The sequence below is a fragment of the Strigops habroptila genome, chromosome 9 (assembly GCF_004027225.2).
Source record: "Strigops habroptila isolate Jane chromosome 9, bStrHab1.2.pri, whole genome shotgun sequence".
Classification (NCBI taxonomy): Eukaryota; Metazoa; Chordata; class Aves; order Psittaciformes; family Psittacidae; genus Strigops; species Strigops habroptila.
The window spans coordinates 35,226,311-35,251,541 of record NC_044285.2 but is presented as its reverse complement, the minus strand read 5'-3'; the positions used below and the strand labels follow the sequence as shown (position 1 = coordinate 35,251,541).

Here is a 25,231-nt window from a genome sequence, read left to right as displayed (position 1 = left end):
TGGCGTGTGACCTTGTCTTTGTTTACACCATGTATTTGGGATATTCTGGTCATGTCAGTAAAAGTTGTTTCCATTCAACTAAATAAGGGCTTCAGGTAATATTGGTTGATTCAAAAGCTGGGGGGGCAGGGGGTTGCTAGCAGGATTTAATTTTACTTCTGATTCACCAAAGTTCATGGATATAACTCTGCAGTTTTCACAGTTTCTGTGCACAGGTTATTACATTTCATCAGAATAAAGCTGAGGGAGGAAAAAAATCTGCTAAATGCCTTTGCACTTGCAAGAACTGAGTGGGTGAAGTCAATAGTGGTGGTAGGGGATGGGGAGCAAAGTTTAAGTACTTACACGTTCTGTAGAGCTGCCTCAAATAGATGATGATGAATGACTGTGTATCAAAAGGGTGTGCGTGAGGAAAAAGAGAAAGCCCAGCACATGCGGCAGAAAGGAGGAGACAGTGAACCAGAGGGGCAGGAGAAGTGTTTAAGGCTAAAGGAGAGGTTATGTGGTAAAAAACAGGTTGGAGCAGCTGGGCTTTGTAGTAATGAGAGTGTGAGGGTTGATGCTGGAAGAGCTGTGTTGCATGGATAAGAAGGAAGCGAGGCCAAAGGGGTGCTCTCATAGAAAAGGGAAGAAGGTATTGATTCCTGGGAGAAGGTATTGATTTAGTGCTGCGGGCAGCGTGTCATGCCTGTAGTTGGGGAGTAGGGAAGGGCTTAGGGGAGGGAAAAACAGAGCTGTGGCAGGATTAGTCACTGCAGAGGAGCAGCACTGCCTTCACTGTGAAGAAGGCAAAGCAGGGAGTGCCAGGGCAGGGACACAGGGTCCCTGCAGGGAGCTGCACAATTCGCTGTCAGAGCCAGGGCTGCGGCACCCAGGGGAAGGGGCCGCAGGAGGGCTAGGGTGGGACAGGGCAGAGCAGCGCAGCACCGAGGCACTGCGTCCTGCTGTGGCTGCAGGGGTGGAGGGAAGGAAGAAACAGGTGACAGACATTACCTGGGAAGTGACGCCCACAGAATGAAGCTGCTGTAGCTCTTCACACCTAAAAGGATCTGTAGCTCTTCACACCTAAGTCAATGCATGAAATCTGTATCATTTCCATATTACTCTTCCTATAACCAAGCATCAGCTCCTTGTCCTACAGGTACCGTGAGCCTTTCTTTCTCTTTCCACCTCGTTCAAGGTGGAATTTACCTTGTTTAAGGTGAAATCTACAGCAATTCCAGACCCTTGGGTACCCAAAAGAAACAACACAAACAAGCCTCTGTCTTAATAATTTACATGAGAAACTGAAACAACATCCTTAGCTTTAAGCAAAAATGGCATCTTTCAGCCTGTTTTATGTATCTTTTAGAAGAACAATGCACTTCTGGCGTCACCCATAGGCAAAGCAGTTATCTTCAGCTCACTGCACTGCAGAGCGGATGAGCAAGGAAACAGCCCTTCGGCAAAGTGCTTCCCACTACATTTATCCCCACCACAGTGAAATCACCTGCCTGGGACCATTTCCAAGCACATTCTTTCTTGCTCCCAGAAGAGGCCAGGTAAACCAGGAGTCTAGACCTAGCACTTAGCAAGCAAAAGGGCTCTCCTGGGTAGCCCCGGGGCACACACACACTCTGCCATCACCCAACATGTCAGCTGGCTTTAGGGAAGGATGCTTTGCAGGAGCACAAAGCTGGAGAGGAACACACAGGGACCAGTCACCGCAGATCTGCCACTGTATGAAGGTAAGACCCTTGTTTCAATCAACTAGCATATATAACACAGGGACAGAGAGCACCACATGCACATACAGCGTGTGACCAGTCGGGGGGGGGGGTCGCGGACGGAACATTTCACCATAAATGATTTTTGGCCTTCATTCAGACAGAAACTGAGCAATGAGCTGAAATTGTCTCAACTTTGCAACAGTATTGCCTGCCAGTCCCTGTTACAATGGGACTGTTTATTTACTGCATTTATTTCCACTGCTGGTTTACAAGGAACTTGCTGTGCTTCACAGAAAATGTTTTATTGCTTGCACTGTCTCTCTCTTACATGCACACAGAGCCACTTACAGGGAAGGAAATAAAAGGTAAACCTTTCAGCCTTAGCAAATGCTGCTTGGAGCAGCCTAACCTCGCTGAATCTCGCACTTGCAGCCCATTAAGCTCTGTCACTCTTCACATCCAGCTTGCCTTTAGTGAGGTGAAAACAAGGCAGGATCCAGGATACCAGCAATTAGGTTTTTTAACACACTGGTGAAGGTGGCATCCGCATGGAAGTATCTTATATGGAGATACAAATACTATCAGAGAGAGGCAGCTGCTGCCTCAGGAATCACCACCAGTCCCATCAGCTGCCTCTGTGCCACCGAGCCATGTCTACCGCCCTTTTGCCGCAGTGCAGACACAGTACTGTCTCCTGAAACAAGAAGGCTGTAGGACATCCAGTCTGTTCAAAAGTGTTTTCCTACTGTCTGCCAGTTCAAACAGGACGGTGCCATCATGCTTGGTAAACCCCAAGAGTAAAAGGCACATACTCCAAATTCCCCAGTAACCACTTACTAACCCTGCATGGCTGACAAGTCCTGTAGATCCAAACCTCTCCTCCAGCAGCAGCACAGAAACACACATGGATAGGTAAGGAAAAGCAGAAAGGAGAGGTTTATTTTTTTAAATTCTATGCAGGGGTGGTTTGTTTCAAGTACAGAAAACATCTAAAAGCAAAACCAATGTTCTCCACATTACTGGTTGTTCTCAGTTACTCAGTGCATTGCTGAAGCTTTTGATTATTTGTGCAGACCACAAACTTTGTACATCCAGGCAGTGGTGGCCAGTTCTGATGCATTACAGGGCAGAGCACCTGGTGCGATGGGAAATCAGTTAGCAGGGATCCTCATGGGGTCACTTGTGGAATATCTTTATGAACTGTACGACTGACAGACACACAGCCCACCCAAGGCTTTAATGTAAGCAATTTCGCTAAGGCTATAGGAGGAGACTTGCTCAGTTCTGCATAAATGACTAGAACAAAGCAAAGCAGAGTCCAAAGTGAAGTAATGTAAAATTAGTAACTAATTATTAATCAGGACCTAATACTGAAGTGAAAAGTATTTTGTACTTGAAAGCACAAAGAGAAAAAAGAAGATATTACACTATTTAGTACATATTTTTTATCTTCTGTTGGGGGGGGGGAGAAGAAAATAAAATCCCCTAAAGTCAAAACATTCGGGAACTTTAAACTTCTAAATTTTGAGTTAAAAATTCTACGACATACACATTTCTGCAAATGTTACAAGAAAACTCATGGAGTTGTTTTAACTATCATATGAATCATTCTGTTCTAGAGCATGGATGACAGGAGATACTGGAAGATATGGTTATGTCACACTTGAGGAAACATCTTCATGATGGCTGCAGGTGGAAGTCATGGCCTTCATTTATCCCTAAGAAAAATAACCACAGAGATATTAAAGGAGGAATACTGAATAAAAATGGACAGATCAGAAGGTTCATACCTACAAGAAGGAGGGTGCTGGGGAGGGAAGGTAGCTACTGCCAGTATAGCACTCAGGAATACATATTCAAAATCCCTTTTCTCATCACATTGACAGGCCCAATCCCCAATGAGCACCTGAGTGCCAGCACTTCAATCATGTAGTAGCAAAGTTATGACATATTTCTGGCAATGCCACCGTGCTAGCTAGTTCAGGTCAAAGATGAAAAGTCTAAGACCTCCATCCCCACCACCATGAAGGGCTCTGCTCAGCCACAGCCAAGCCTCCCTCTGTCCCCTGAGTACCAGGCGGGTATTTGGCTTTCGCGTGGTTGACGACAGGGTGCTGCAGAGGCGTTATGATGCCTTGGTCAGGTTTCTGGAAGGCCGAAATGAGGTTGTGCACTTTCCGAAAGTGCCTCCGGTGGACGCCGGGCGCTGTCTGCGAAGTCAAAGGGTGAGAGGTGAGAGGAGATGCTGAGTGCCGAGCTCTGTACCAGGCTCCAGGCACTGGCACAGAAGCCTTGTCCCCAGAAATGCACACACACCCCACAGGGAAGGAGCCAGCCCTTCTCTTGGACCCCCTGATGTGCCAACCTAAACTGAGTCAATGAGCCGTACTGCCCTCCTCCTTCCGCTCCCTGCACTAAGAGCGGTTTCCAGCTGTGTGGTGATATAAGGTTGGAAAAGGGACAATTTCTTAATCGCTGCAAGAGAAACCCAGAGCCTGCCATGCTTATTAGGCGAATTCCCAAATGTTCTTTTGCTATTTCTGACCCTGATTTATTGCAGCCAGTGATTTAACCTCCAGCCTGGGGTTTATCAGTAAGATACTTCCAGCCTGGAAATAAATAAGACAATCTAGAGAGCTACCTGGCACTTACTGGGTAGCGGGAGTCCTTACAGCACTCAATTCAGGCACGGACAGAGTCTTTTTGCAAGCCTTTCTCTGAGTATTCAGTACTGGTTTACGTGTTCATTGAGTATTCTGTCTACCTCTTTGCAACGGCCGCAGCAAAATGTTACCTATTTATTAAAAGTGGAAGTTTTTCTATCTTTCTATGTTAGCATCTTTTTAAACACTGTGAAATGAAACTGTGCCTGCTTTTAATAAAAAATCCAATGTTTCTGCTAAATCTTTCAGGGCATTCTCATGATAAGTCCTCCCCACCAAAATCATGGGAGGACAAGCATAGGTCCTGCTGGCATAGTCCCAGCTGAGGGACCTTGCTCTCATCAGCTATTGTGGGCTAAATCCTGCCTCCCTGGCACCATCTGGCTGGGATTTTACCAGTGCTGTTTTAATTTCCCTGTTTCCTCCTTGAAAGATGGGTGCGACCTGAGCTTGTCAGAGTCTAACCAGCCGCAGGGAAGGAAGCAGAGACAGGAAAGCACCAGCTGCAGCTGGTGCCTGATTTGGCCCTGGAGGCACATTTCATGGGGATAAGTTGGATTTAGGCTGCTGTTTCTAACAGCTGAGGCCAGCATGTTCTTAGCAACATTTACTTAAATATTCCTGTTTGCTTAATGGAAGGGTTGGTATCACGGTCTATAGGTAGCACCTTTCCTTGCAGAGGATGTATTGAGAGGAGGTACTGGGAGTCCTGATCTTTCAGGACACCTACGCTGTAAAACACAAAGTTTGCCTAAAATACAGTGACGGAAAACTCAAGACCCAGACATAGGAAACCAGTGGAGGTCCTGGGGAAGGAGTTGTAGCAGGCCTACATAACACCAAACTGCAGATTCTGACATTATCCAGGGTCAAAGCAGGCTGCATCCTTGCTCAGGGAGTTATTATCCTCCACAGGTCCCTGAGGGTACCAGCATCCTTCCTGAGACACCAGCGCTCGCCCTGGCACACCGGGTGCACTACCACCCCCAGCCTGCCCCAAAAACCCTCCTGCTTGGGCAGTGCAAACCTACAGCGTGCTCCCGATGCCTTAGAGGAATGAATGCGCAAATTCTTCCTGGGTACCATTCCCAAGAGTGGCACAGATAGTTATTTGCTCCTCACTCATATGAGTCACTTTTACTTCCCAGTCTGCTTCTGAGTAACCCCAGGAATTAGTTTTGTCTTCCAGACCACTTCTATTGTAATAATGGCCAAGGAATTAGGCCTGTCTAGAAGTTATTTAATGTTCGTAATCAGTGTTCATTAATGTGCAAACAGAAAGCTAAATATGAATTAATACACAGAGTACATCCAAAGAACAAGACCTTCATAAAAGAAACACAGGTTAGCATTCTGATTCCATCAACCCAAATAGTTGTCTGTATTGCAAATGGTGTTAACTCTATGCTTGAATTACCAGTTTCTTATCAGATGGGTGAAAATACATTTTGTATCAAGTTTAGCCTACCCTATATATGTTTTGCACCAACGATGAATTAATCTGGAGGGAAATTAACTTCTTTAAAACACCATAGATATTGAAAATAATTTCCTCAAATATTCTGATATTAATGATATATGGGATCATAGGGACCAGATTGTGCTTGTCAAATTATAAAAACACAATATTTTTGCCACTTAAAATGATGCAAAATAATGCACTATTGCATTATGCAACAGCTGAAATGTAACAGGGAATTAATTTATGATTTCAAGACTGTCAGACATGGCACCAAGACATCTTACTGATGGGCACACTCAAGATCGATTACCTTCGATGAAAATCAGACTATGCAGAAACATGAATAATTTTAATATATTTCATTAAATCAATAGGAACACCAAACAGGATGTAGAAATTTTCAGAAGAGAAAGGAGAAGTACACACCTCAGCACACCAGGACCCAGTTTCTGTCTTGGACAGTCTGTAGGTATAAACATAACCCTGATGCCTGTGGGAAAAAAAAATATCAACAGGTATTTATTACTCATTTCTACTGTCAGGGTTCACAAGAGGCACACTCTGTTATGTGGGAGCCAGTTCATCTGCTAACTGTTCCTTAAAAATAAATTCACCCATAAAGGCTCTAGGTAGACAAAAACACCTGAGATGCAGGTCAGAGCTACTGGCTTCTTTTTGGATGAGAGGAATTGGTCTGACTCAGATCTAGTTAAGCAATATCCAGTTATACCAAGTTAAGTGATGCTGCGTTCATTCCTGCCTCAGCATTTTCTTTTATTTTTCACTGACCTCCTTTTACTGACACACCAGACATACTTTCCCTGGAAAAAAGAGAAGGTGTATTATTGGAAGATAGTATTACTGTATTGTGATTCATTTAAATGCAGATGTTCCCAGAAGCAATAGTATGAGTGTAATTTATTTGGAAAGCTAGACCCACACAAGCGAGGAAAATTCCTCTTTGCCTTGCCCGTACATTTCTAATCCTCAAAAACTGATAAAGGAGACTTATAGGAGTGTGGAATCTTCCTTTTTTCTAAATCTGAGTCTTTCAAGAATAACACAAGACATACTTGTGTCCAGACTCAGTCTGGCTTCTCTTATGAACCCAACACAGTGAATGATTTATGTGGTAGATTATTATACTGATATCCAAAAATGCACCTCAAAAGCAGAGACAATCAATACTAGTTCCACGGGTACAACATTAGTTTAGATGGTATCAGATAAGAAAGCTTGTATTTCATATTACGTAGATTTACATAAATACACAGCAGGATTTTAGGGACCATTCTGTATTTCAGTATCAATTCTTGTTCTTAAGAAAGCAGAAAAAATACTGTATTTCTTTCCAATTATGCACAGTATTATAGTAGTTACTACAGAATAACAGAAACCATCAATGACACAGGTAGCGTATGATCGCAATTACTTACGCTCCCTGCCATGGTTCCTGGATAAATTCTTGTTGAAAAGTCATTACAGCAACCTTTGCAAAGCAATGTCTGATATAATTTTCCCAAGCAGGAAGTTGTTAACAGTTGTCATACTGCTACAACCCCACAACAAAACTGCCTGGTGTGATTTGTGAGCTCTCCCCCAACACTCGACTCCCACTGTGATTAAATACAGAGGCGGAAGACACAGAGTCGTTCCCTCCTGTCAGAGCTGCTGCAAGGATGAACTCTCTGAGGCACTGCCCTCCTCCTCGTGTATGGAAATACGCCTGACTCTGACCCCTAATCCCACAACTTCCTCCACCTCTTCATGTTAACCAAGGGAGTGTTGTCCCCAGAGACATGACTTTCCACCCAGCACCAGACAGACATGAAAAGTGGCCAGCCATGCTCACTGCATGGAAACCTATGGAGGAAAACAGCCGCTGCTACCCCACTTCTTCCCTCAGCAACTCAACTGCTGCAGGTTGTCAGGACCCGTGGAACAAGGTGTGAACAACCTGCTGTGGCTGCAGGAGTGGGGAAGGACACAGAAGGACAATGCTGTTCTCCTGTCTATACCATGGCACAACAGCCACTGACTGTTTGACGCCACAGCTCAAGCCCAGTTGCTTAAAAGCACATCGCTCTAAGCTACTAGATATGTTCATGTTCAGGGAATCCAGCATCTCCCATTAGCGCCCTTAGACAATCTCACACCATCACATCCTTTCTTAAAACCTCCAAGAGCTGTGCCTATATTGTCAGCTTTTCACAAGTAGCTGATGTTCACATTAATCTTTTCAGAAATCACAAGGGGCTTTCCTGCACCTACATATGTAGCATGCCAGCCAATATATGGTTACTGAAAGTAACATTTTACAGCCCATAGTGTCCCCTCTCTTTGAGGTGGGTATTTGACCATCCCCATAGTGATTTTTTTTCAAGCCTCAAACCCGATAGAATCACTCTGTAAAAATCTAAAACTCACTCTCTTGCCTCCTGTTTTCAAATGCACACTGTGCATTTTAGCCATGCTTGTTCTTGGTTGTCCCAAAGCATTCCAACTGCTTCAGTCTCTTTAAAATCTGATTTTTCCACAAATGGCTCACTTGTCTGGAAAGCTACTACCATCTGTTGTTTCTTTCATCATGTTGTCTACCTAAGAGATTGCATGGCTTGAAGTGGTTGAGGGACTGGGGTGCTGCCCTGGCTCTGAAATGCCTGATGGCTTTCAGCACTTTGCCAGAAGGGTTTACTAAGCTAGAGGAATTGAAAAATAGAGGTCAGATAGATAGAGTAATACTGAGGGCCAAAGCAGGGTGAAGTATAAGATAGACACCTATCTCCTGCCTTGTGAGGGACAAGTGAGAGCTTGCCACTCACCTGGCAAACGTACAGATTTTTTCTAGAGGAGGAAAGACTCAAAGGCCTGAAGGAGTTCACTGCACTTATGCTGAAAAACACATTATCTTCAGTTGTTGGCTCTGAAGACATCAGTAAACACAGTCACCATGTAGATGGGAGATGGCCCAGGACCACCACACCTGCTTCAAAGGACATACACAAAGGGAGGAGGATGCATTTTGCTAAGAAGCTGAACAGCTAGATCTTCCCATCTAAATACTTTCCACTGGGATCCTTGTTTCCACTAAATGAATTACAGCTCTTCTGATAAGTACTCACCCAGTGAATATGATCTTATCAAAACTTTCTGTTAAGCAGCAGGAACTTATTTCATTACCACTTCAAAGTGCTTTTTACCTTCCAAGTGCAAGTGACAGGATTTTGATGAGCCACGTTCTCCCGTGAGAAAGGTTTTTATGATTTTATGATTTAAACTACTCAACATGAGATCAGTGTGGACTGAAGGAAGATCAAGGTTTTTTTCTTAAAACAAAAATTAAGTACAAAAATTAAAATTGAGATTGTATAGAACATTTCCTCCCATAGAGCAAAACATGTATCACCAGGCAAAAGCAGGTGGAAAAGTTCATTTACTGGGCTTTAGGTCTCAGAAGATGAGAAATTCCTCAGCCACTGTGGGGGGACAGCTCAGGTTTCTACATTTTACTCAATTCAGGGCAAAAAAAAGGCTCCCAGTGTGACACAATGCTCCTATATGTGGTGTGACCATATAGCTAAAGCCAAAACACAAACACTCTGTGGCCTAGGCATCCTGCTAGTCCCTCGGAGCATCTCACACAGCTTATGCTTTGAAGCCATTACCTGTTGAGATGCAGGACAAGTCCATCTCTCAGTGACCTGAACTCCTCTCTCTGATGGACAAAATCAACAGGAGATGGACACATGTCACTGAGAGAAGGATTTCAGACAGCACTCTTACAGTGACACTGGCATACCAGCATATCTTGTAGAAGGACTACCTCTTGACACCCAGGCAAAGACCTGGTGGAGGGCTCCCCCATCCCTTCATCAGGCCAAGGACAGCCACAAGCCTCACTCATTGCAGAGCTCCTCTTTGATGCCAGTGAAACTCAAGGGACAGGAGCAATCGTGAATTAACAGCTTGATGAATGAGGCCCTATAAATTTTTGATCAAAGGCAAAAAATGCCAAAATGGTGATGAGAGGAAGCAGAAAACAGCCATTGCTGTAAGGAAAATATTGGATAGCACTTACACTTTGGTCACTACTGATGACATTTTTATGTCATCCCACTTACTTTTTCATCTCCGTAACAAAAGATGTGTTACACCAGCTGGGAACTGCACTAGCACTGTTTCTGTTGCAATGCTGGGAAAACTTTGTCAAAGGGGAATCTAGAAAAAGTTGCTATTACAGGGAACAGTCCACTTTGTAACACAGGCTTTTTTCTTTATAGCTATATAATTCCTCCCAAAGAGCTACAAAGGCATCATTCACAGATGACATACTGAGACAGCATCTGTCTACCTGTCCTCTCCACTCCTCCTTTTCAGCTGTGATCAGACTTGTTAAAGCTCCATTTGCTTTAACAGGTGAATAATTACAATCTTCTGCACCATTGGAATAGCCAGAGGATATTAGCAGCATGCTGCATATTAAAATTAACCATGACATTTCAGCTGCACAGTATATTTTAAGATAATTTCCAAATGTTTTGTATCTCAGTTGGGAAATTTTATTAAACTAATTTGTATTCATTCCTGGGTTCAAAATGGAATAAATATAAAGGGAGAAAGACAGAGAGACAGGAGAAAGCCATGTCAGCAATAAATTACACCAATTTCTTCCTCTTTACATAGCTTTCTCTTCTGATGTCTTTGCACAGCTTTTCTTACCTGGTATGTTTGCATCCTGACCTTATCTTGGAATTTCACTTTACAATATTGCTTAAGAACCAGACAATGGTGTGGCCTACAAAAAGTGGTCCTGAGCATTATATTCTGCCCACTCCCAGTCTCTTAAAACTTTGCCACATCTCAGTCTTTCAGGCTGAAATTTTCTTTCTTAGGTGTTTGCCTCAAACTTATTTAGGGATGGAGAATGCAGAAGTGCCAGAAAACAGGATATGTTGGGCAAAACAATGTTTTTCCAATGCATTTATATTTGGCATCTTGGAAAGGAAGATTGGGACTGGGTGGGGTGGATGTGGAAAGAAAAAAAAGGGGACCTGTGTCTATGCAAGCTGGGCAAGGAAACAGCAGTGAAAATTGAACCCTGGAAGAGAGTAAGACTACATGAGTAAGGAAAGGGATATACAAAGGTGAAGCATGAAGGGGCTTGAACTGAGAGCAGCACAAAATGCTGGAGGGGTGAAAAATCCAGGAATAGAAGATGGGTGGTTTGGAAACAGAAGATGTATGAAACAAGGAAACAGCCATGCAATGCAAAGCAATACAAGCAAAGCCAGCAGGTTGTACAGAATAACACTGGGTAGTCTCAAAATCCATACCCATTTCCCTCACATTGGGAAGTCTAGAGATACTGCAGATGTGAGCCTCCTGTACCACAGTTTCTCTGGTGTGAAATGGAGTTAAACTCTTCAGCTCACAAATTGAGGTAATGCTTAGAAACCACTTGATGCAATGGAGGTGAGTACTATAGGAGAGGTCCTGAGATACTTTCAGAGTAGGGGTCAATGTCACACAGCACATATAATGAGAGGTTAGGTTGCTGCTGTTTCTGTCTTATCCAAAGGTGTTTGATGTAGGTTGCAGATCAGCTCCTGAATTCCTGGTCTGAAGAACCAACGTTAGGTAGCATCCCAGTGGGCAACCCTGGCATGAACGCCACAGAGGCTACAGAGGTGGGAGATGGCTACTACACAGCCAAAACTCATAAGGTCAGGGGAATCCACAGCAGTGCCTTGGAGCCTGCACATCCCACATGTATGTTCATCAAGGTCTCCGCTGCGCAGAGTACCCCTGAGCTGCATGGCCTCCCCCATGCAACAGAAGTGACAGCTGCCAACATGATGAAACAGTCAATCCAACCATTCACTTCAACTTCTTTCTTTTCCTTGCTTTTCTCCTTTTTAATTGTTATCTTTCTGCTTGGTTTGTTAATCACAGAAAGGCCAAAAAGTCCTGTTATTTAATGTAGGAGAAAATCCTATTTAAGCTTACAGCTCCTCACTCTGTCATGGAATTTGCATTTTCTGGTTGACAAGCAGCCTGGTTCCTGCTTTATTTAGGTCTCAGACATACAATCAAGGTACAGCAACTTAGCAATTACCACCCATCAGCTAACCCATGCTGAAGAAATAGCATTCACATGGAGATGATGTGCAAGCTACAAGCTCTATGTCAGCAAGAGTGAATAAAATAGTTTAAATCAGTGTTTACAACATCTTAAAAGCCCAACAGAGTTACTGTAGCTTAACTCACAGCAGTGCTTTATACACGCCCACTTGAGCTTACACTTCTGCCACTGATTCCCCTACCAACACTTGTGGCAAAAATTTACCCGTGAAACTGAATCAGTAACTAACATTAGCTTGCCGTAATGCTGTGGCATTACAACACAAATGCACTATCTTTGTTTTCTCTTCTGAAATTATCAGAAGCTTGAAAGAGCAAGTCAAAGCTTGTGAAATGTCTCTGAATTTATGCACAGATTTCTGTGGAAGATTGTCACTACTTGAACACTCCAAACCATCAGTAGAAATGCCACTGATTTACCTAAAGAGCAAGTGAGTAGCCTTTCTGAGCAGGGTTTGTGTTGGTCTGGTACAAAGCGATGCCAGCCAAAAGCAGTTCCTCAAAGAGGAATTTCAAATTTGGAAATAAAATGAGAATTTATTCAAATCTAAGATGTTAAATAGAAGGAAATTACTTTATGGCGGGCTAGTAACTAAGCTTCATGAATTACTATGTCCTCTAAAATAGTATCTCACAAAGGCAAAAACTCATGAAATAAGGTTATCTGGTGAAATCTCTTTCATCACTTTAGGCAAAACTCACAAGAACTGCAATAGATAAAACACTATCAATAGCCATGTAAATGTTTCTTTTAAGTATTTCTACAAAACGTTTCCTGTTTCTCTCAAAGCAGGTAGGCGCAATCTAATTATAAAAATCCGTGAACCCAAAATCACAGCTTCAACTAAATCCTCAAAACCCAAGCCTACAAAAGGAGGGTAGAGTTAATATAGGTTCTGCTATTTAATGATTGTACCCATTCTGTCATTTACAGATTCATCAATGTAGCAGTTACCCATCATTCAGGCTGTCTGCCTTTCTAAAATCTTTCCAAGAAAAGCCACTGGAATATCTGAAGGCCATTAGCCAAGTTATTCTCAACAAAGACATAGGTCACTGATTAGCAGGGAGCTGAAATACTCACCTCAGTAGAATTTACCACTGTGCTGCAGAAAACTTTTTTCAAAGCTGAACATAGTGCGTGATATTTACAATGGCAACCCTGAACTGAGGGCTTCCTCCTCAGAGAGAAGCTTTTGTTCCAAATTACATTGTAATTGATGATTATGTGCAGTGTTACAATAAACACAATTATTCTGCCACTTCTTTCAAAAATATTAGATAGGAAACAAAAGAAATGCTAAACTGAAGCTAGCTCATGATCCTGCATCACACCTTGACTCTACAGCTGATACATCTGCTGCATCAGAAAGGTTCAGCACACTGCCTGAACTAATGCACTGTGGTTACGGTGACAGAAAAAATAGCACACATAAAATCTGATAGGACTGCAGCCATCCCTGTTGCCATTGCTGCTGCTTCAAGAGCTCTAAACAGATTTCTATTCCAGCTTTTGATTATTCTCCAAATTGAATGCAGCACAGTACATGAACGGCTGGTTACAAACAAATAATCAAAACATACAGTTTGACAAGTGTGTCATGTTTAGCTTACTTAAAGGTCTGAAGCAACTACTAACATACCAAGTATTTTCAAGCATATGAATTTTAAGACCCAAATTACAAATGCTTTATCTTTGCCAATTCAGGCATGAGCTGCTTGTTTCTGCATGTGTGCTCATACATCTGTAAAGGAAAGTGGTGCTTTCGGCACTCCCAGGCATTTTATTTATGCATTTTCCAGGCACAGTTTAAGAGGCTACTTCTCAAACTAGCTACCATTACTGTGGCCTGTGCCCGCCACTGACATTAGGAGTGGTACGCACAGAGGACTTCTGAGGGTGCTAAAAACACCAAATGGGTTATTGAGCTGAGAGGGAAACAGAGCAGTAAAGAAAGCTCCCTGGTACAATCAGGTTTTGATACTAAAACCCTGATGTACTGCATGTACTGTCTAACATGTTTACAGGTAATACATATGCATTTTTTAAAGCATATGCATTTTCTTCTGGCCCAGTTCTCAGGAACAGCAAAAGTCGTCTTGCTTCTCAATGCAACCCTAAAGAATTTCCAGGAACATATTATGCTTCTCTGTTGACACACTCAAAACGTGATGAACAATATCCTTAAAGTACATATTATCAATTTAATAATCTTTATACAATGAAGATCTTGGGAGAATTTGGTATTAAAAAACTTTGACAAAAACTGCAGGCAGCACCTCTGTAAGAGCCCCAGGGGACACGCTGGTGTTTGGTTGCAAACCAAAACCTTTCTACTCTTCTATGCAGAGTTTAATTGTGGTACTATATATTTATGAAAGTGGGTTCTTAGTGCTTTGCCCCAGCCACACCAAAAAACAGGCTTTCTTTGAAGGCTTGCAGACATGCCATGTGCACACCGTGACTTCGGACAGCAGAAAGCAAGATTCAAAGAAGACAAAACAACACTTCAGGAGAAACAAAGAAGAGAGAAGCAGAGCTTTCTAGCCAAATGCTCCAATGAGAGGGTCCTGCCTGCTGCAGTTACCCATCTCTGTAGGTCAGGTTTTATGCTACTACCTGTCTCTTTTATGCTTGCCCTGTAAAATCAGTCACAAGGGATTCATGAAGTCTTTGACTCATCTCCTTTTTAAAGGTCAGGGCTCTGCTTTTTAATTGGGAAAGCAAAAGGTGAATGAGCCTGATCGTGAGCACTGGTGCCCTTCTTACGTGCCTTAGGAGGCTCAAAGACTGCCAAAATGTTGGGGGTTTTTAGGGGTGCCCAGGGAGGGAGGGTGTGGTGGAAGTGGTGGCATTACAAATTTGTGCAGTTGCTTGGAAAACAGAGGTGTTTGAGCCTAAGCAATGCAGTGGCAATCACAGGATTTTCCAGTTACTGTACCTGGAGCTGGAAGTGCAGACTGGCCACCTATGTGAGCTCAAGCTGATGACAGTATTGATATCCAAACATTTGTTAAATGATTTTTTTGATAAATGTTTCTTTTCTCTTCGTCAGAAATGTACCTTTTGATTTTGACAATTCCCCTTTTCCCCATGATAGAAAAAGATCCTTAAGAAGGCTTGGATCTGGAAAGCTGGGGGTTTTTAGATCTGGTTTCTTTTATTTCACATGGGAAGCACAGGGAGAAGGAAAAGAAGACAGACTGAACATGTTCTGATTTTGGAAAACTGGACTGTTTTTCTCTTTTTCTTTTCTAAGAGAAATAGCAACATCACTTGCAGTATGAAACAGTTTCCCTCCTGTTAGAAATTGTCATTCTGTTAGGAATTGTCGTTCCCTTTCTGTTAGAAATTGTCAGATGTAAAATATTTTGTTTAGCCCTGATACATATAGCAATATAACTAATGACCGAACAGCTTCGTCTTCAGTAAAAACATGTTTTGCCTAATCTTGATATATCTAGGTATTACTAGAGTGATTTTCAGCATGGATTCTGAACCAAAATTTAAATTTCTGAATAACTTTGTTATTCCTAATAATTTCCATTATTTACTTAGAAGGAAATATAAAAAAAAGTGGAGAAATACTTTCTCTTTTACTTTTCTTCTTTTTTTCCTTTAGCAGTGAATACAGCAACAGCATGTTCCTTTCAGTTTTTACCAAAGCTCTCATGCACATACATGCTTGCCACCTGCTTCATGTCCGTGCATGATGTCCAGAATGGAATTTGGAAGGTTGGGTCCATTGCGTTATTTTGCTAAAGCCAGGCTTAGCATCCTCCATTGAATACATATCTACATCTGTCGTGCCTTCCCTACTCACTCCCCCAACCTCTCCACTAAAGTGCTCAGCTTTGGCAAACTTTTGCCTGTCAAAGCACTTCTCTAGTTTATGGCCCGCATTTCTTTCAACTGTCATTGCTATCTTCAGTGTGAGACGATTTCCTGGTATCTTTATGATAACTGTCTCCACAGTTATTGTGTGATATGTTTTTTATCCTATCTCCTATTTCTTACATAATGCTCTGAATTGAAATATTATGAAGCATTAGAACCAAGGGTTAGCCCTAGCATTTTTCAGCCACCTTTCTGTCTATATCACATCATATTCATCAAAACATTTTTCATTTAATTTTTTGTCTGGATTTATCCAAGATGCTCTTGAAACTTCCCCTTATAAAAAATGCATTGAGGATACATGTTCTATAAGAAGTCTGCATAACATTCACCAATAAGACTTTTTGCTTTTATACCTTTGCTTGTCAGATATATATGTTTGAACACAACATAACATGAAGACATGAATGGCCCGTAATTTCCAGAAACAATTAGGTAGGTTTATGTTTATCACTGGAGTGTCTTGTCTTTTCTTCCAAAGACTGTAGAGCTTCATAGTTAACAATCCTTTCTGTTCTTCCTTTTTAAATTTCATATATTTTATTTCGTTCATAACATTTCTTCCAAAAGACCTAAATTACCACTAATATAGCAAAAAATCCCAACTGATTGTGTGCAGATGAAAGACCTCGTTATATATCTACACCCTGATTTAGACTACTGGTGGAGTGATTTTAGGATTCTCTATTTTATTCAGCATTGTAACATTCTGCCTGACCCTTTCTCTAATGCCTTAGTGTTTCACCTGCACTGGATGACTTCTGAGTGTTAAGGAGATATATCACCATTTCCTCTGATGGTTATTTAAAAGAGATTCTGCTTTCATTGCCTATTCCCATCACAGGAATCATAGCACTCCCTACCTCTTGCTATGACTAGTCCATTTTCAAGATGCTCAAGCTGCTTCTTCTTTCCCATTTTTCAGCTAGCTGTTAAGCTATTTGTTAGCAGTAGCGCCTACCTTGGTTATCCTGAGTTCATGAAGAAAAAAATACATCTTCTGCCACAAAGATCTTCCCTGAAAAGAAGGTTGTATATTTCTGGATTGCCTATAACCTTCTTGCATGCTTTCATTTACTGGTCTATAATAGGTGAATAATAATGACCACCCAGGGCTTAATTACATATTGTTGTTGGAAACATATTCAAGACATCTGGGGAAAACCTGACTCAGGACTTTTCTGTTTTTTTGCCAGGTACCTAAGTGCACTCTGCTAGCTAATTTCATGCTGGCTCTAAAATGGTTTTCTCTTGTATACCTTCTCCTACTGAAGTAAGGCACAAGTGTCTGTTTAGCTGTGGTAGACACATCTTTGTTCTTTTGACGCAATGGCACTTCATCGGACAGCATTATCTCTCAGGACTTACTAGACTTCTGCTATTGCCAGAAGTAGGGCAATTAAATTGCCTCATTAAAATTAGCTCCGATGACTATAAAGTCCCCCGGCTCTCTCAGGAAATCCTATCTACCCTATGACAGACCATCCCAACAGATTTTTCTCCTTTCACCCTATTTGATGAAACATTACCACTTAGTTTGTTACCCATCAGGATTTCATGTATTTTACAGGTAGCTTACTTCAAGCCAACAGCTCCTGGGACACACAGCCTGACTGACAGCATCCCAAAGCAAACGCACATTCTGGATGACAGCAATCCACGCTACCTTTCCCAATGACAGGGGATGCCAGGGATGTGGCTAAGCACACCCATGAGCGCGTTAGAGAAGCAGAAGATGGGAGCAGAAAGCAAGAGGATTACCCACCACAAAGTAAAGTTGCCTGGCTCTTCTCCATAGCCCCTCACTCGTCTTTCCTATGTGTTCCAGGCCTGCTTTCTCTTTTCTTTTATGCCTGTAGGAACCATAGGCTCTGCATGGCAAAACCTGCTCCTCTTTGCTGTGCAAAGGACTCCCAACCCCTTATGCATCCCTCCACCTTAAGTCAAGGTGAAGGAGCCAAGAGTCTCGCACGTCTGCAAATGGTGATATTGCAACATATTTTGTCACCGTTACGTGGGAACACCCCATACTGTGGACATGAAGGTTGGAAATCAGCTATCCCCTGACCAGCCCATCCCGGCACCCTGCTCCCAGCTCCACTATTCTTGGCTGCCCCGCTCCTCCGAGCAGCACCCCGGTACTCACAGCACACAGAGGCAGTAGGCTCCTGGGATGCTCTCGCTGTCCCGCAGCAGGTAGCTGCCATCAGTGCCCGTTGCCAGCAGCAGCTTCTCCCCAGCCTCACGGGAGATGCCCCCATGGTAGATGGGCAGCGCATCCATGCTGCGGCTGTCTCCCACTGCGGGCGGCTCTCCCCGTGCACGTCGCTGCCTCTTACTGCTCCTCAGCCGTGTGCTCCCCTCAGCATCTCCGTCTGGGTGGCAGATGTAAACAGGATGTGTTCACACCTCTGAAGTCTTTGCACAAGGCAAGACAACACTGAGGGAAGAGTGAGGAACGAGCACAGCTGTTTTGTGGGGTTTTTTCCTTTACCTCTTTTTGTTTTCCTTTTTTGCAAGCTGTAACGTCCTGATGGCATCACAGCTCGCACACAGAGGTGTCATTTCACTGCCCACCCCATGCGGCTCCCTGTGACATGACGAAGTACACGACAGCTGTGGGGCTGATGGCTGCCCAGAGTCAGGCAGGGAGGCCAGGACCATGGCACCATCGTCAGAAGATGTTGCCAGCACTTGTCTCCTCTGGCGTTAGTCCAAGGGGGGGACAAAGAATAGCAAAGCAGGACCCCAACAGCCCTCTGCAAAATAACCTCTTATTTTTATAATCCCCAGGGGTGAGAAACTAGAGGAAGCAATCTGGCCTCGCTGTACCTGCCCCACCAGGCCACTCACCTCAGGTGCTGAGCATGGCCCCTGCTCCATGGCGGCTGCTCCAGTGCCTACACACCCTGGCCCCCACCTGATTTATCTCATGAGTGGCTATTTTCATAGGCTTTGGTGGTGTTCAATCACTGTTAATGTTAGAGGTGCTCATTATTTCTGCTTGGAGGCAGGCACCAGCCTCAGCGCAGGCAAGGAGGCCCCTCACATCCTTCCTGACAGCATCAGTGCTGCTGCCGCCTTCGTGTGGTGTGCGAGCGGGCAGCCGAAATCCAGAGACATGTCTGACAGAGCCATCTCTCTCACCTGCTGTGGCCACAGGCATTTCCTCAGCACGCTTGTCACTTGAAAGCTCCCATACACACGTGCTTGCACATGGGTCTGTTTGCAAACAAGTTGATAATGTGCTTTTATATCCTCGTAGATATTTCCACCCATGGAAAAAACCGAGCATCTTTCCTGGCAGTGCTGCCCTTGCAACCATGGCTACCAGGGCCAGCCCCCATGGGCTGCAGTGAGCTCAGGGAGCAATTCATCCCTGACTCAAGGCCACTGCACTCCCTAATGAGCCATGTTCTCACACCTGGGTGTATGAGTAATAACTCACTGAAATACAGCCATAAGTATAGGCCATGCTTATGATTGATTCATTTTAAATGAGTTTGCTAGCAGGACAGGGCAGAATGAAATTGTCTCACCCAGGTGTTCACAGAATACTGTGTCCTGGTTGAAGTTAAGGATGGGTGAAAAAATAGCTCTGTAGATACACACATTTCATAGAATCACAGAATGGTTTGGGTTGGAAAGGACTTTAAGATCATCTAGTTCCAAACCCCCCGTCATGAGCAGGGACACCACACGCTAGACCATGTCGCCCAAGGCTCTGTCCAACCTGGCCTTGAACACTGCTAAGGATGGGTCATCTACCACTTCTCTGGGCAACCTGTTCCAGTGCCTCACCACCCTCACAGTAAAGAACTTCTGCCTTATATCTAACCTGAACTTCCCCTTCTTCAGTTTCAGGAACAAAAATTCAATTAAAAACTACCAAAAATAGGGGCTCCTCTGTTTGAGTTTCAATCAATCAAAATGTTTTTTCTTGATCATTTCACAGTGCGTGTCTTTCAATTCTGACCTTTAATATAGTTTTTCCTTGAAAATCTTTTTTTTCCAGTTAGCTTTATCTTTTCCTTTTGAAGGATGGGCATTTCTGACCAGTGAGCCACAGAGTAGCTCACACATGGGGCGCTGCACCAAAGTCAGTGAGGGCAAAGCTGCAGCTTTTGGAGGTACTGTGAACCTTTTGCCCTGCAGGGAGAACCCAGCAAGCAGCTGCCCCCCTGCCTGGCACCTGAGAAAGCAGCAGAAAACCTCAGCTGAAAGGGGACTGAAAACTTCCATCACCGTGTTTATGGCTTTTCTCTCTTGTTATGCAGGTGTTCATTACCCCATTTATGTGAACCTGGGGACTCAGCTATCCTGCTTGGTTTTTTAAATCTGTTTTTAAAGTATTTGTACGAAAAGTAGAGCTGCTGCCTACTGCAAATGTGATTAATGTGCATGGTGACAAGGTGTAAGCAAAGCACTGTTCCCTCATAAAGCTGCAGCCTATCTCTTCTCCTTTTCCAAACTACCTGTACTGTTTGGGGATTTCATTTTTCTCATTTCTTAACCTATTCTCAATATTAACAGTTGATTTCAGAAAAAGTATGTGTGTAGTTAGCTGGAAAGGAAAAACAACCAGAATCATGCAATTCTGCAGATCTCATTGCCCCATTCATCAGATTTTACCTAAAGCATAGGTAGAAAATCATAAAACTTTTAACTATGAGATGCTCTCTTAATAAGGGTGTCACCACATTACCAGTCCAGCCCAGCACTTTGATGAAGCTGTATCTGTTACTATAAAAGAGCTGTAAACACCTAATTTTGCTTTTGTGGGTAAGGAACCCATAAAACTCCAGCTACTGAACCCCAAAGCCCAATCTTCCATACAAATCCCTTTATGACCACATTGACTATGCATTGAGTATACACTACTGCATTTTGGAACAAGGGACACTAAGCAACTATTGAGGCACCTAGCGGGATAAACCAAACCAAAGGACAGAGGTGCTTCCTGAGCTGAGAAGAGAGAAACTGTGGCACTGCTAGCACAGCTCTGCACCACACCACCAGGGCTGGAGAAATCCTCCCTTCTCCCCTCTCCTCCAAGCCATCTTCACTGCACCTTTGCAGTGCTGGCACCCAGTCAGACTCAACCAACTGCTCCAGTTTTTATCTGTTTAATCTTATGCATCTGAAGTGTTGTGTGACATCCTATTTCTTACTGCTTCTTACTTGCAGTGGGGCTGAGAAGGCAAACTACAAAATAGAGCAGCAGGCTCAGAGAAGTATGAGAAACAACAAAGAACCAAGCCTCAAAGGGGTGCTGCTCCCATTTGGACTTAGTTCGCATTGTTTTCCACTGAGAATGGTGATTTCTTTAAGCATCTTAAGCCTTGCCCTGTAGGATGCTGGACACTTCTCTTGTTTTGTTTGGAAAGTATTCAGCATATTCGGGACACCAGAGTTTCCTGCCTTCCCTAAATCAGTCCAGGTAGCAGTCCCTGCAGTACACTGTAAAAAGTTTATCTAAAAAATACATGAAGGAAAGGAAGCATTTAAAAGTGCTCTGAAATATGTGGTCATGAAAAACAGGCTTAAAAAGACTGGCCTGCATGGACCTCTTTTGTCATGAAGTCTACTTCCCTGCAATCTTAGCCGAACACATCCCTTTCAGAAACTCATACTCCATACTAAAAGTAGCTTGCATTTTTTGTTGTTGTTGTTTCCACTGTTAACACTGGAAAGCAAATGCAGAACATCACTATTCTGTTGTTTGGAAAACAGCTTCCAATTCCCATCCTAAATTTATTCATGACCAATTTATACTCATTTGTTCTTGTGCCAATGTTGTCCTTTAGTTTAAATAGATGTTTTCTCTTCCTGGAGCTTATGCCCATGTGGTATTTATAGTGGCCTCCCTCAACCTTAATTTTGCCAAACCCCTCTCACACTTAAAGCTCTCCCTTCCCATGGTCACTTTAATCATCTTTTTTGGTAGCTTACCAAAAATAAAGTGAATCATTTGTGAATAGCATGCACTATCCTGGCTGATTTCTAACATGTGCCTCATACACCGTTACCAGTGTTTCAGGACTCCGGTGAAAATATCTTGCATTGTATGTTCTGTGTCTTTCCCCTCCTTATTCTTTTCTTACCTGTGAGCACACAGGTATAACAGAAACCTGGTTAACAAGGCCTAGATGCATGAACTTGCACTCCAATCCTTCTGAATTTCATCCAATTTACCCTATCTTGGTCCTCAAGGTCACTCAGTTCTTCCTAAATGAGAGTTTTATTCGTCTCTGCAGTGACAGTACCTCCCTCCCTTATGCCACTAGTAAATTCCATTAGCACATGCTTATTTTTTATGGGATCATCATTAATAAGAAATGTTAAACAATATCAGGCCCAAGACTGATGCTTGGGAAGGTCTACTACCTTCCCTCAGCACTGATCATCTCCTCCTACTACTTTCTTATTCACTTTTCAATTTCTGTACTAATCTCCCATTTCAGCTAACAATTTCCCACATGGCACTGTACCAAATGCTGTACTTAAGTTTAGATAATTAGCTCTGAGCACTTCCTTTGTCTAAAAAAATCAATTATGATGATATTTCAGGCACCGGAACTTGTAGAAGTACCTGAGAAGTGGAGGTAAGGGAGACAAAATGAAATTACCTGAAGTTTTTTGAACACCTGCAAAGATTTGGGCTGATTTTCATTTTCAGATGAGCTGCTTCATTCATCCCTCGTGATGACATTTTCATACATTGTTGAATTTTATAACAATTCTGAACATTATAACACTAATGCAAGAGCATCATTAAAATTCTTGGATATTGTTATTTAACTGAAAATAAGAATGACCTTCAGGACCTTTATAAGATTAATGCTACAGCAGAACTGTAATAGGAAGGCCTTGTATAAAGGGCTATAAAGCAAGATAAAAGTAAAATACCTGTATTGGTAGTTTTGCTGATACAGCAGTATTATCATAAATGCCATCCCTGTAGGAGTACTGAAAAAGCAGCTTCAAAATCAGCAGCTATAGCAATGTTTTTTAAAAAATACTGAACTGGCAAAATGCCACATTAAAACACAGCTAACTTTAAATTTGATTTTCGTTATTTTGTGTCACTTTCATTTTTAGCCTAATCTAACAAGACATTCAGAACAACTATATAGAATAGTATCTGCAGACAGGCACTTGATCTTCACATAAGAAAGTAATGCTGAGATTCAGTAAAACATTGGTTCTTCTACAGAGTACCTGCAGAGTCACCATTATCCTGATTCCTTTTTGAGCTGAAATGACAGAGGTTGGAAAAAGCAGGCTACAATTAGTAAATGTGTAATTAACTGTAAGGTTCTGAGCATCAATACAGAGGGAGAATTCAAAAAAGTTTTGGCTTAAAGTTCACAGATTTGCACATATTTCTACAGCCTCCATGTTAGTCATGATATTCTATGTATGTTGCTTGGGGGAAAAAAGTGGGGCTAAAAAGGAAGATGGTTATAATAAATACAGTTGGGATGCATGTGCGGATTCCAGCTTTATACTCCAGGATACATACATCAGCCAGATCTCATTCACTTTGAACAAGGCCAACCCGTAAAACTGCACAGAACTACTCAAATGTTTGGGCAGTTATGCATGTGGCTGCAGATCCAAGCTTTTGCCCCCTTCAAATTAACATATAGCCCAGGGAAAATCTCCTTACCTCAGAATATTAAGTCCTCAAGTGGCACATTAGCTACTGTGAGGATTTCTGCGCAATGCTCAGAACTTGAGAAAATAAACTCTTTCTCATCACCTGGAAATTGGGTGTTTGGTGCCATCGATTGGAGTTGATTCTGGAGGAAGACTGAGAATACAAAGCGTTGGGGACCTTTATGAATGAAACTCTTCATACTCAGCAGCATGTGCCTTCTGAGCACAGGTAAATACATATGTACCATAAATGACGACATTTCACCGAACTTTAACAATATCATTTCCTCTGTGCGGTCTCACTGCTTACCTGTGCAGTTGTTTTGAATGCTTTATGAGCGAGATAACACTAAAATTGAAAGCTATATAATGTGGGGAAATTCATATTAAAAGCTACCTGTGTTTTAATGTGGTTTCTTTCACCAGTTAATATTTTGTACTTCTTTCTCCAGAAGCATTGCAATAGCTGGCTATTTTGCAGATGCCTGTGCATTACTAAGCGGAGATGCCATTTGTGATAAAGTCAGCATAGGCAAAACTACTCAAAGAAGCTTGCACACCTTTTTATTTTCTGCTATTACTCTTTCAACAGCCCTTTCCTGTAAAATTCAGCAATGCACAGGTAGTCATAAGCATTAGGCAGCCAGCTGCTCTGGGGATCAGGACTTCCATGTCTTTATGATTTAACTGAATCAACTTCAAAGTCGACATGGCTAAATCATGTAACGACGCTCTCAGGGTGGAGTAAATGTCCATGCTGGAGCTCTTCCTGGAAACATTCATGTGCAAGCAAGTCTGGAGTCGAATATAAGCTTTCGAAACTACATTTCCACACAATACACACAGTAGTTAAAACTGATTTGCTGACATCCCATCTGAGTTCCTAATGGATATTTATCTGAATTACAACAGCACCATGTAATTAGGCATAAATAAGGGCCTTTGTTCTGGGGGGGAGGAAAGTTTACCAATTCTGAACCATATGCAATTGCGTGTCTAATCTCTGCCTGCAATTATTTCAAATACACATCCAGATGATAGCATTTATATTCATTCTGAGATTCACTGAGTTTGAGGCCAGAAGGGATCATTATACCATCTGGCCTGACCTCCTGGATATCACAGGCCATTACATTTCCCCAATTACCTCTATATCGAGCCCTGTAACATGTGTCTGACTAAAGCAAAACTATTTTTGACTAAAGCTTATCTCCCAGAAAGGCATCTAGTCTTGATTTGAAGCCATCAAGAGGAGAGAATACACTACTTTGTGGGTATTTTGTTCCACTGGCTAATCACACCCACTATTAAAAATGTAGGTCATGTTTCCAATTTGAATTTGTCTGGCTCCAGATTCCATCCTCTGGATCTCGTTACACTTTTCAGAGTTAAGTTAAAAAGCCCTTTGGTACCCATTATTTTTTCCCTGTGTAAGTGTTTATTCTCTGGAGTCAAGTCGCCTCTCAAATATTTTGTTTTGTTTTTTCTAATAAGGCTTCACTGAACTCTGAAAACTCACAGGATAAAGTGTTTTCTCTGGTCTTTCTTGTCTGTCTATTTTTAATCTGCCTGATACCTATTTCAGCAGTGCCCAGCCCCTTCTTGTGGTGTCAGTAATACACACAAGGAGCACAGGGTCTCCACTGCCCTGGAAGCACATACTGAATTGCTTTTCCGTTACGAACCTCCAGTCTAT

The 25,231-nt window shown here is 42.6% G+C and overlaps 1 protein-coding gene across 1 annotated transcript; it reads right to left on the bottom strand.

Moving 5' to 3' along the window:
- Window positions 1-3,207: 3,207 nt before the first annotated feature.
- SH2D1A (SH2 domain containing 1A) lies at window positions 3,208-23,652 on the bottom strand. Its single transcript, XM_030497213.1, has 5 exons — window positions 22,503-23,652; window positions 18,020-18,313; window positions 6,261-6,324; window positions 3,784-3,919; window positions 3,208-3,427 (listed from the first exon to the last, which is right to left on the bottom strand). The coding sequence occupies exons 2-5, from the start codon at window positions 18,154-18,156 to the stop codon at window positions 3,387-3,389; spliced, it is 378 nt and encodes a 125-aa protein (XP_030353073.1). The 5' UTR covers window positions 18,157-18,313; window positions 22,503-23,652; the 3' UTR covers window positions 3,208-3,386.
- Window positions 23,653-25,231: the final 1,579 nt, after the last annotated feature.

What these genes read in the sequence shown, in the direction of transcription:
- SH2D1A (XM_030497213.1), bottom strand. Translation starts at nt 18,156, where the DNA reads ATGGATGCGCTGCCCATCTACCATGGGGGCATCTCCCGTGAGGCTGGG. An exon ending in CTGGGTCCTGGTGTGCTGAG is followed by an intron (nt 3,920 to 6,260) that starts GTGTGTACTTCT and finishes TTGACTTCGCAG; the next exon opens with ACAGCGCCCGGCGTCCACCG. An exon ending in GAAAGCCAAATACCCGCCTG is followed by an intron (nt 3,428 to 3,783) that starts GTACTCAGGGGA and finishes TATTTTTCTTAG; the next exon opens with GGATAAATGAAGGCCATGAC.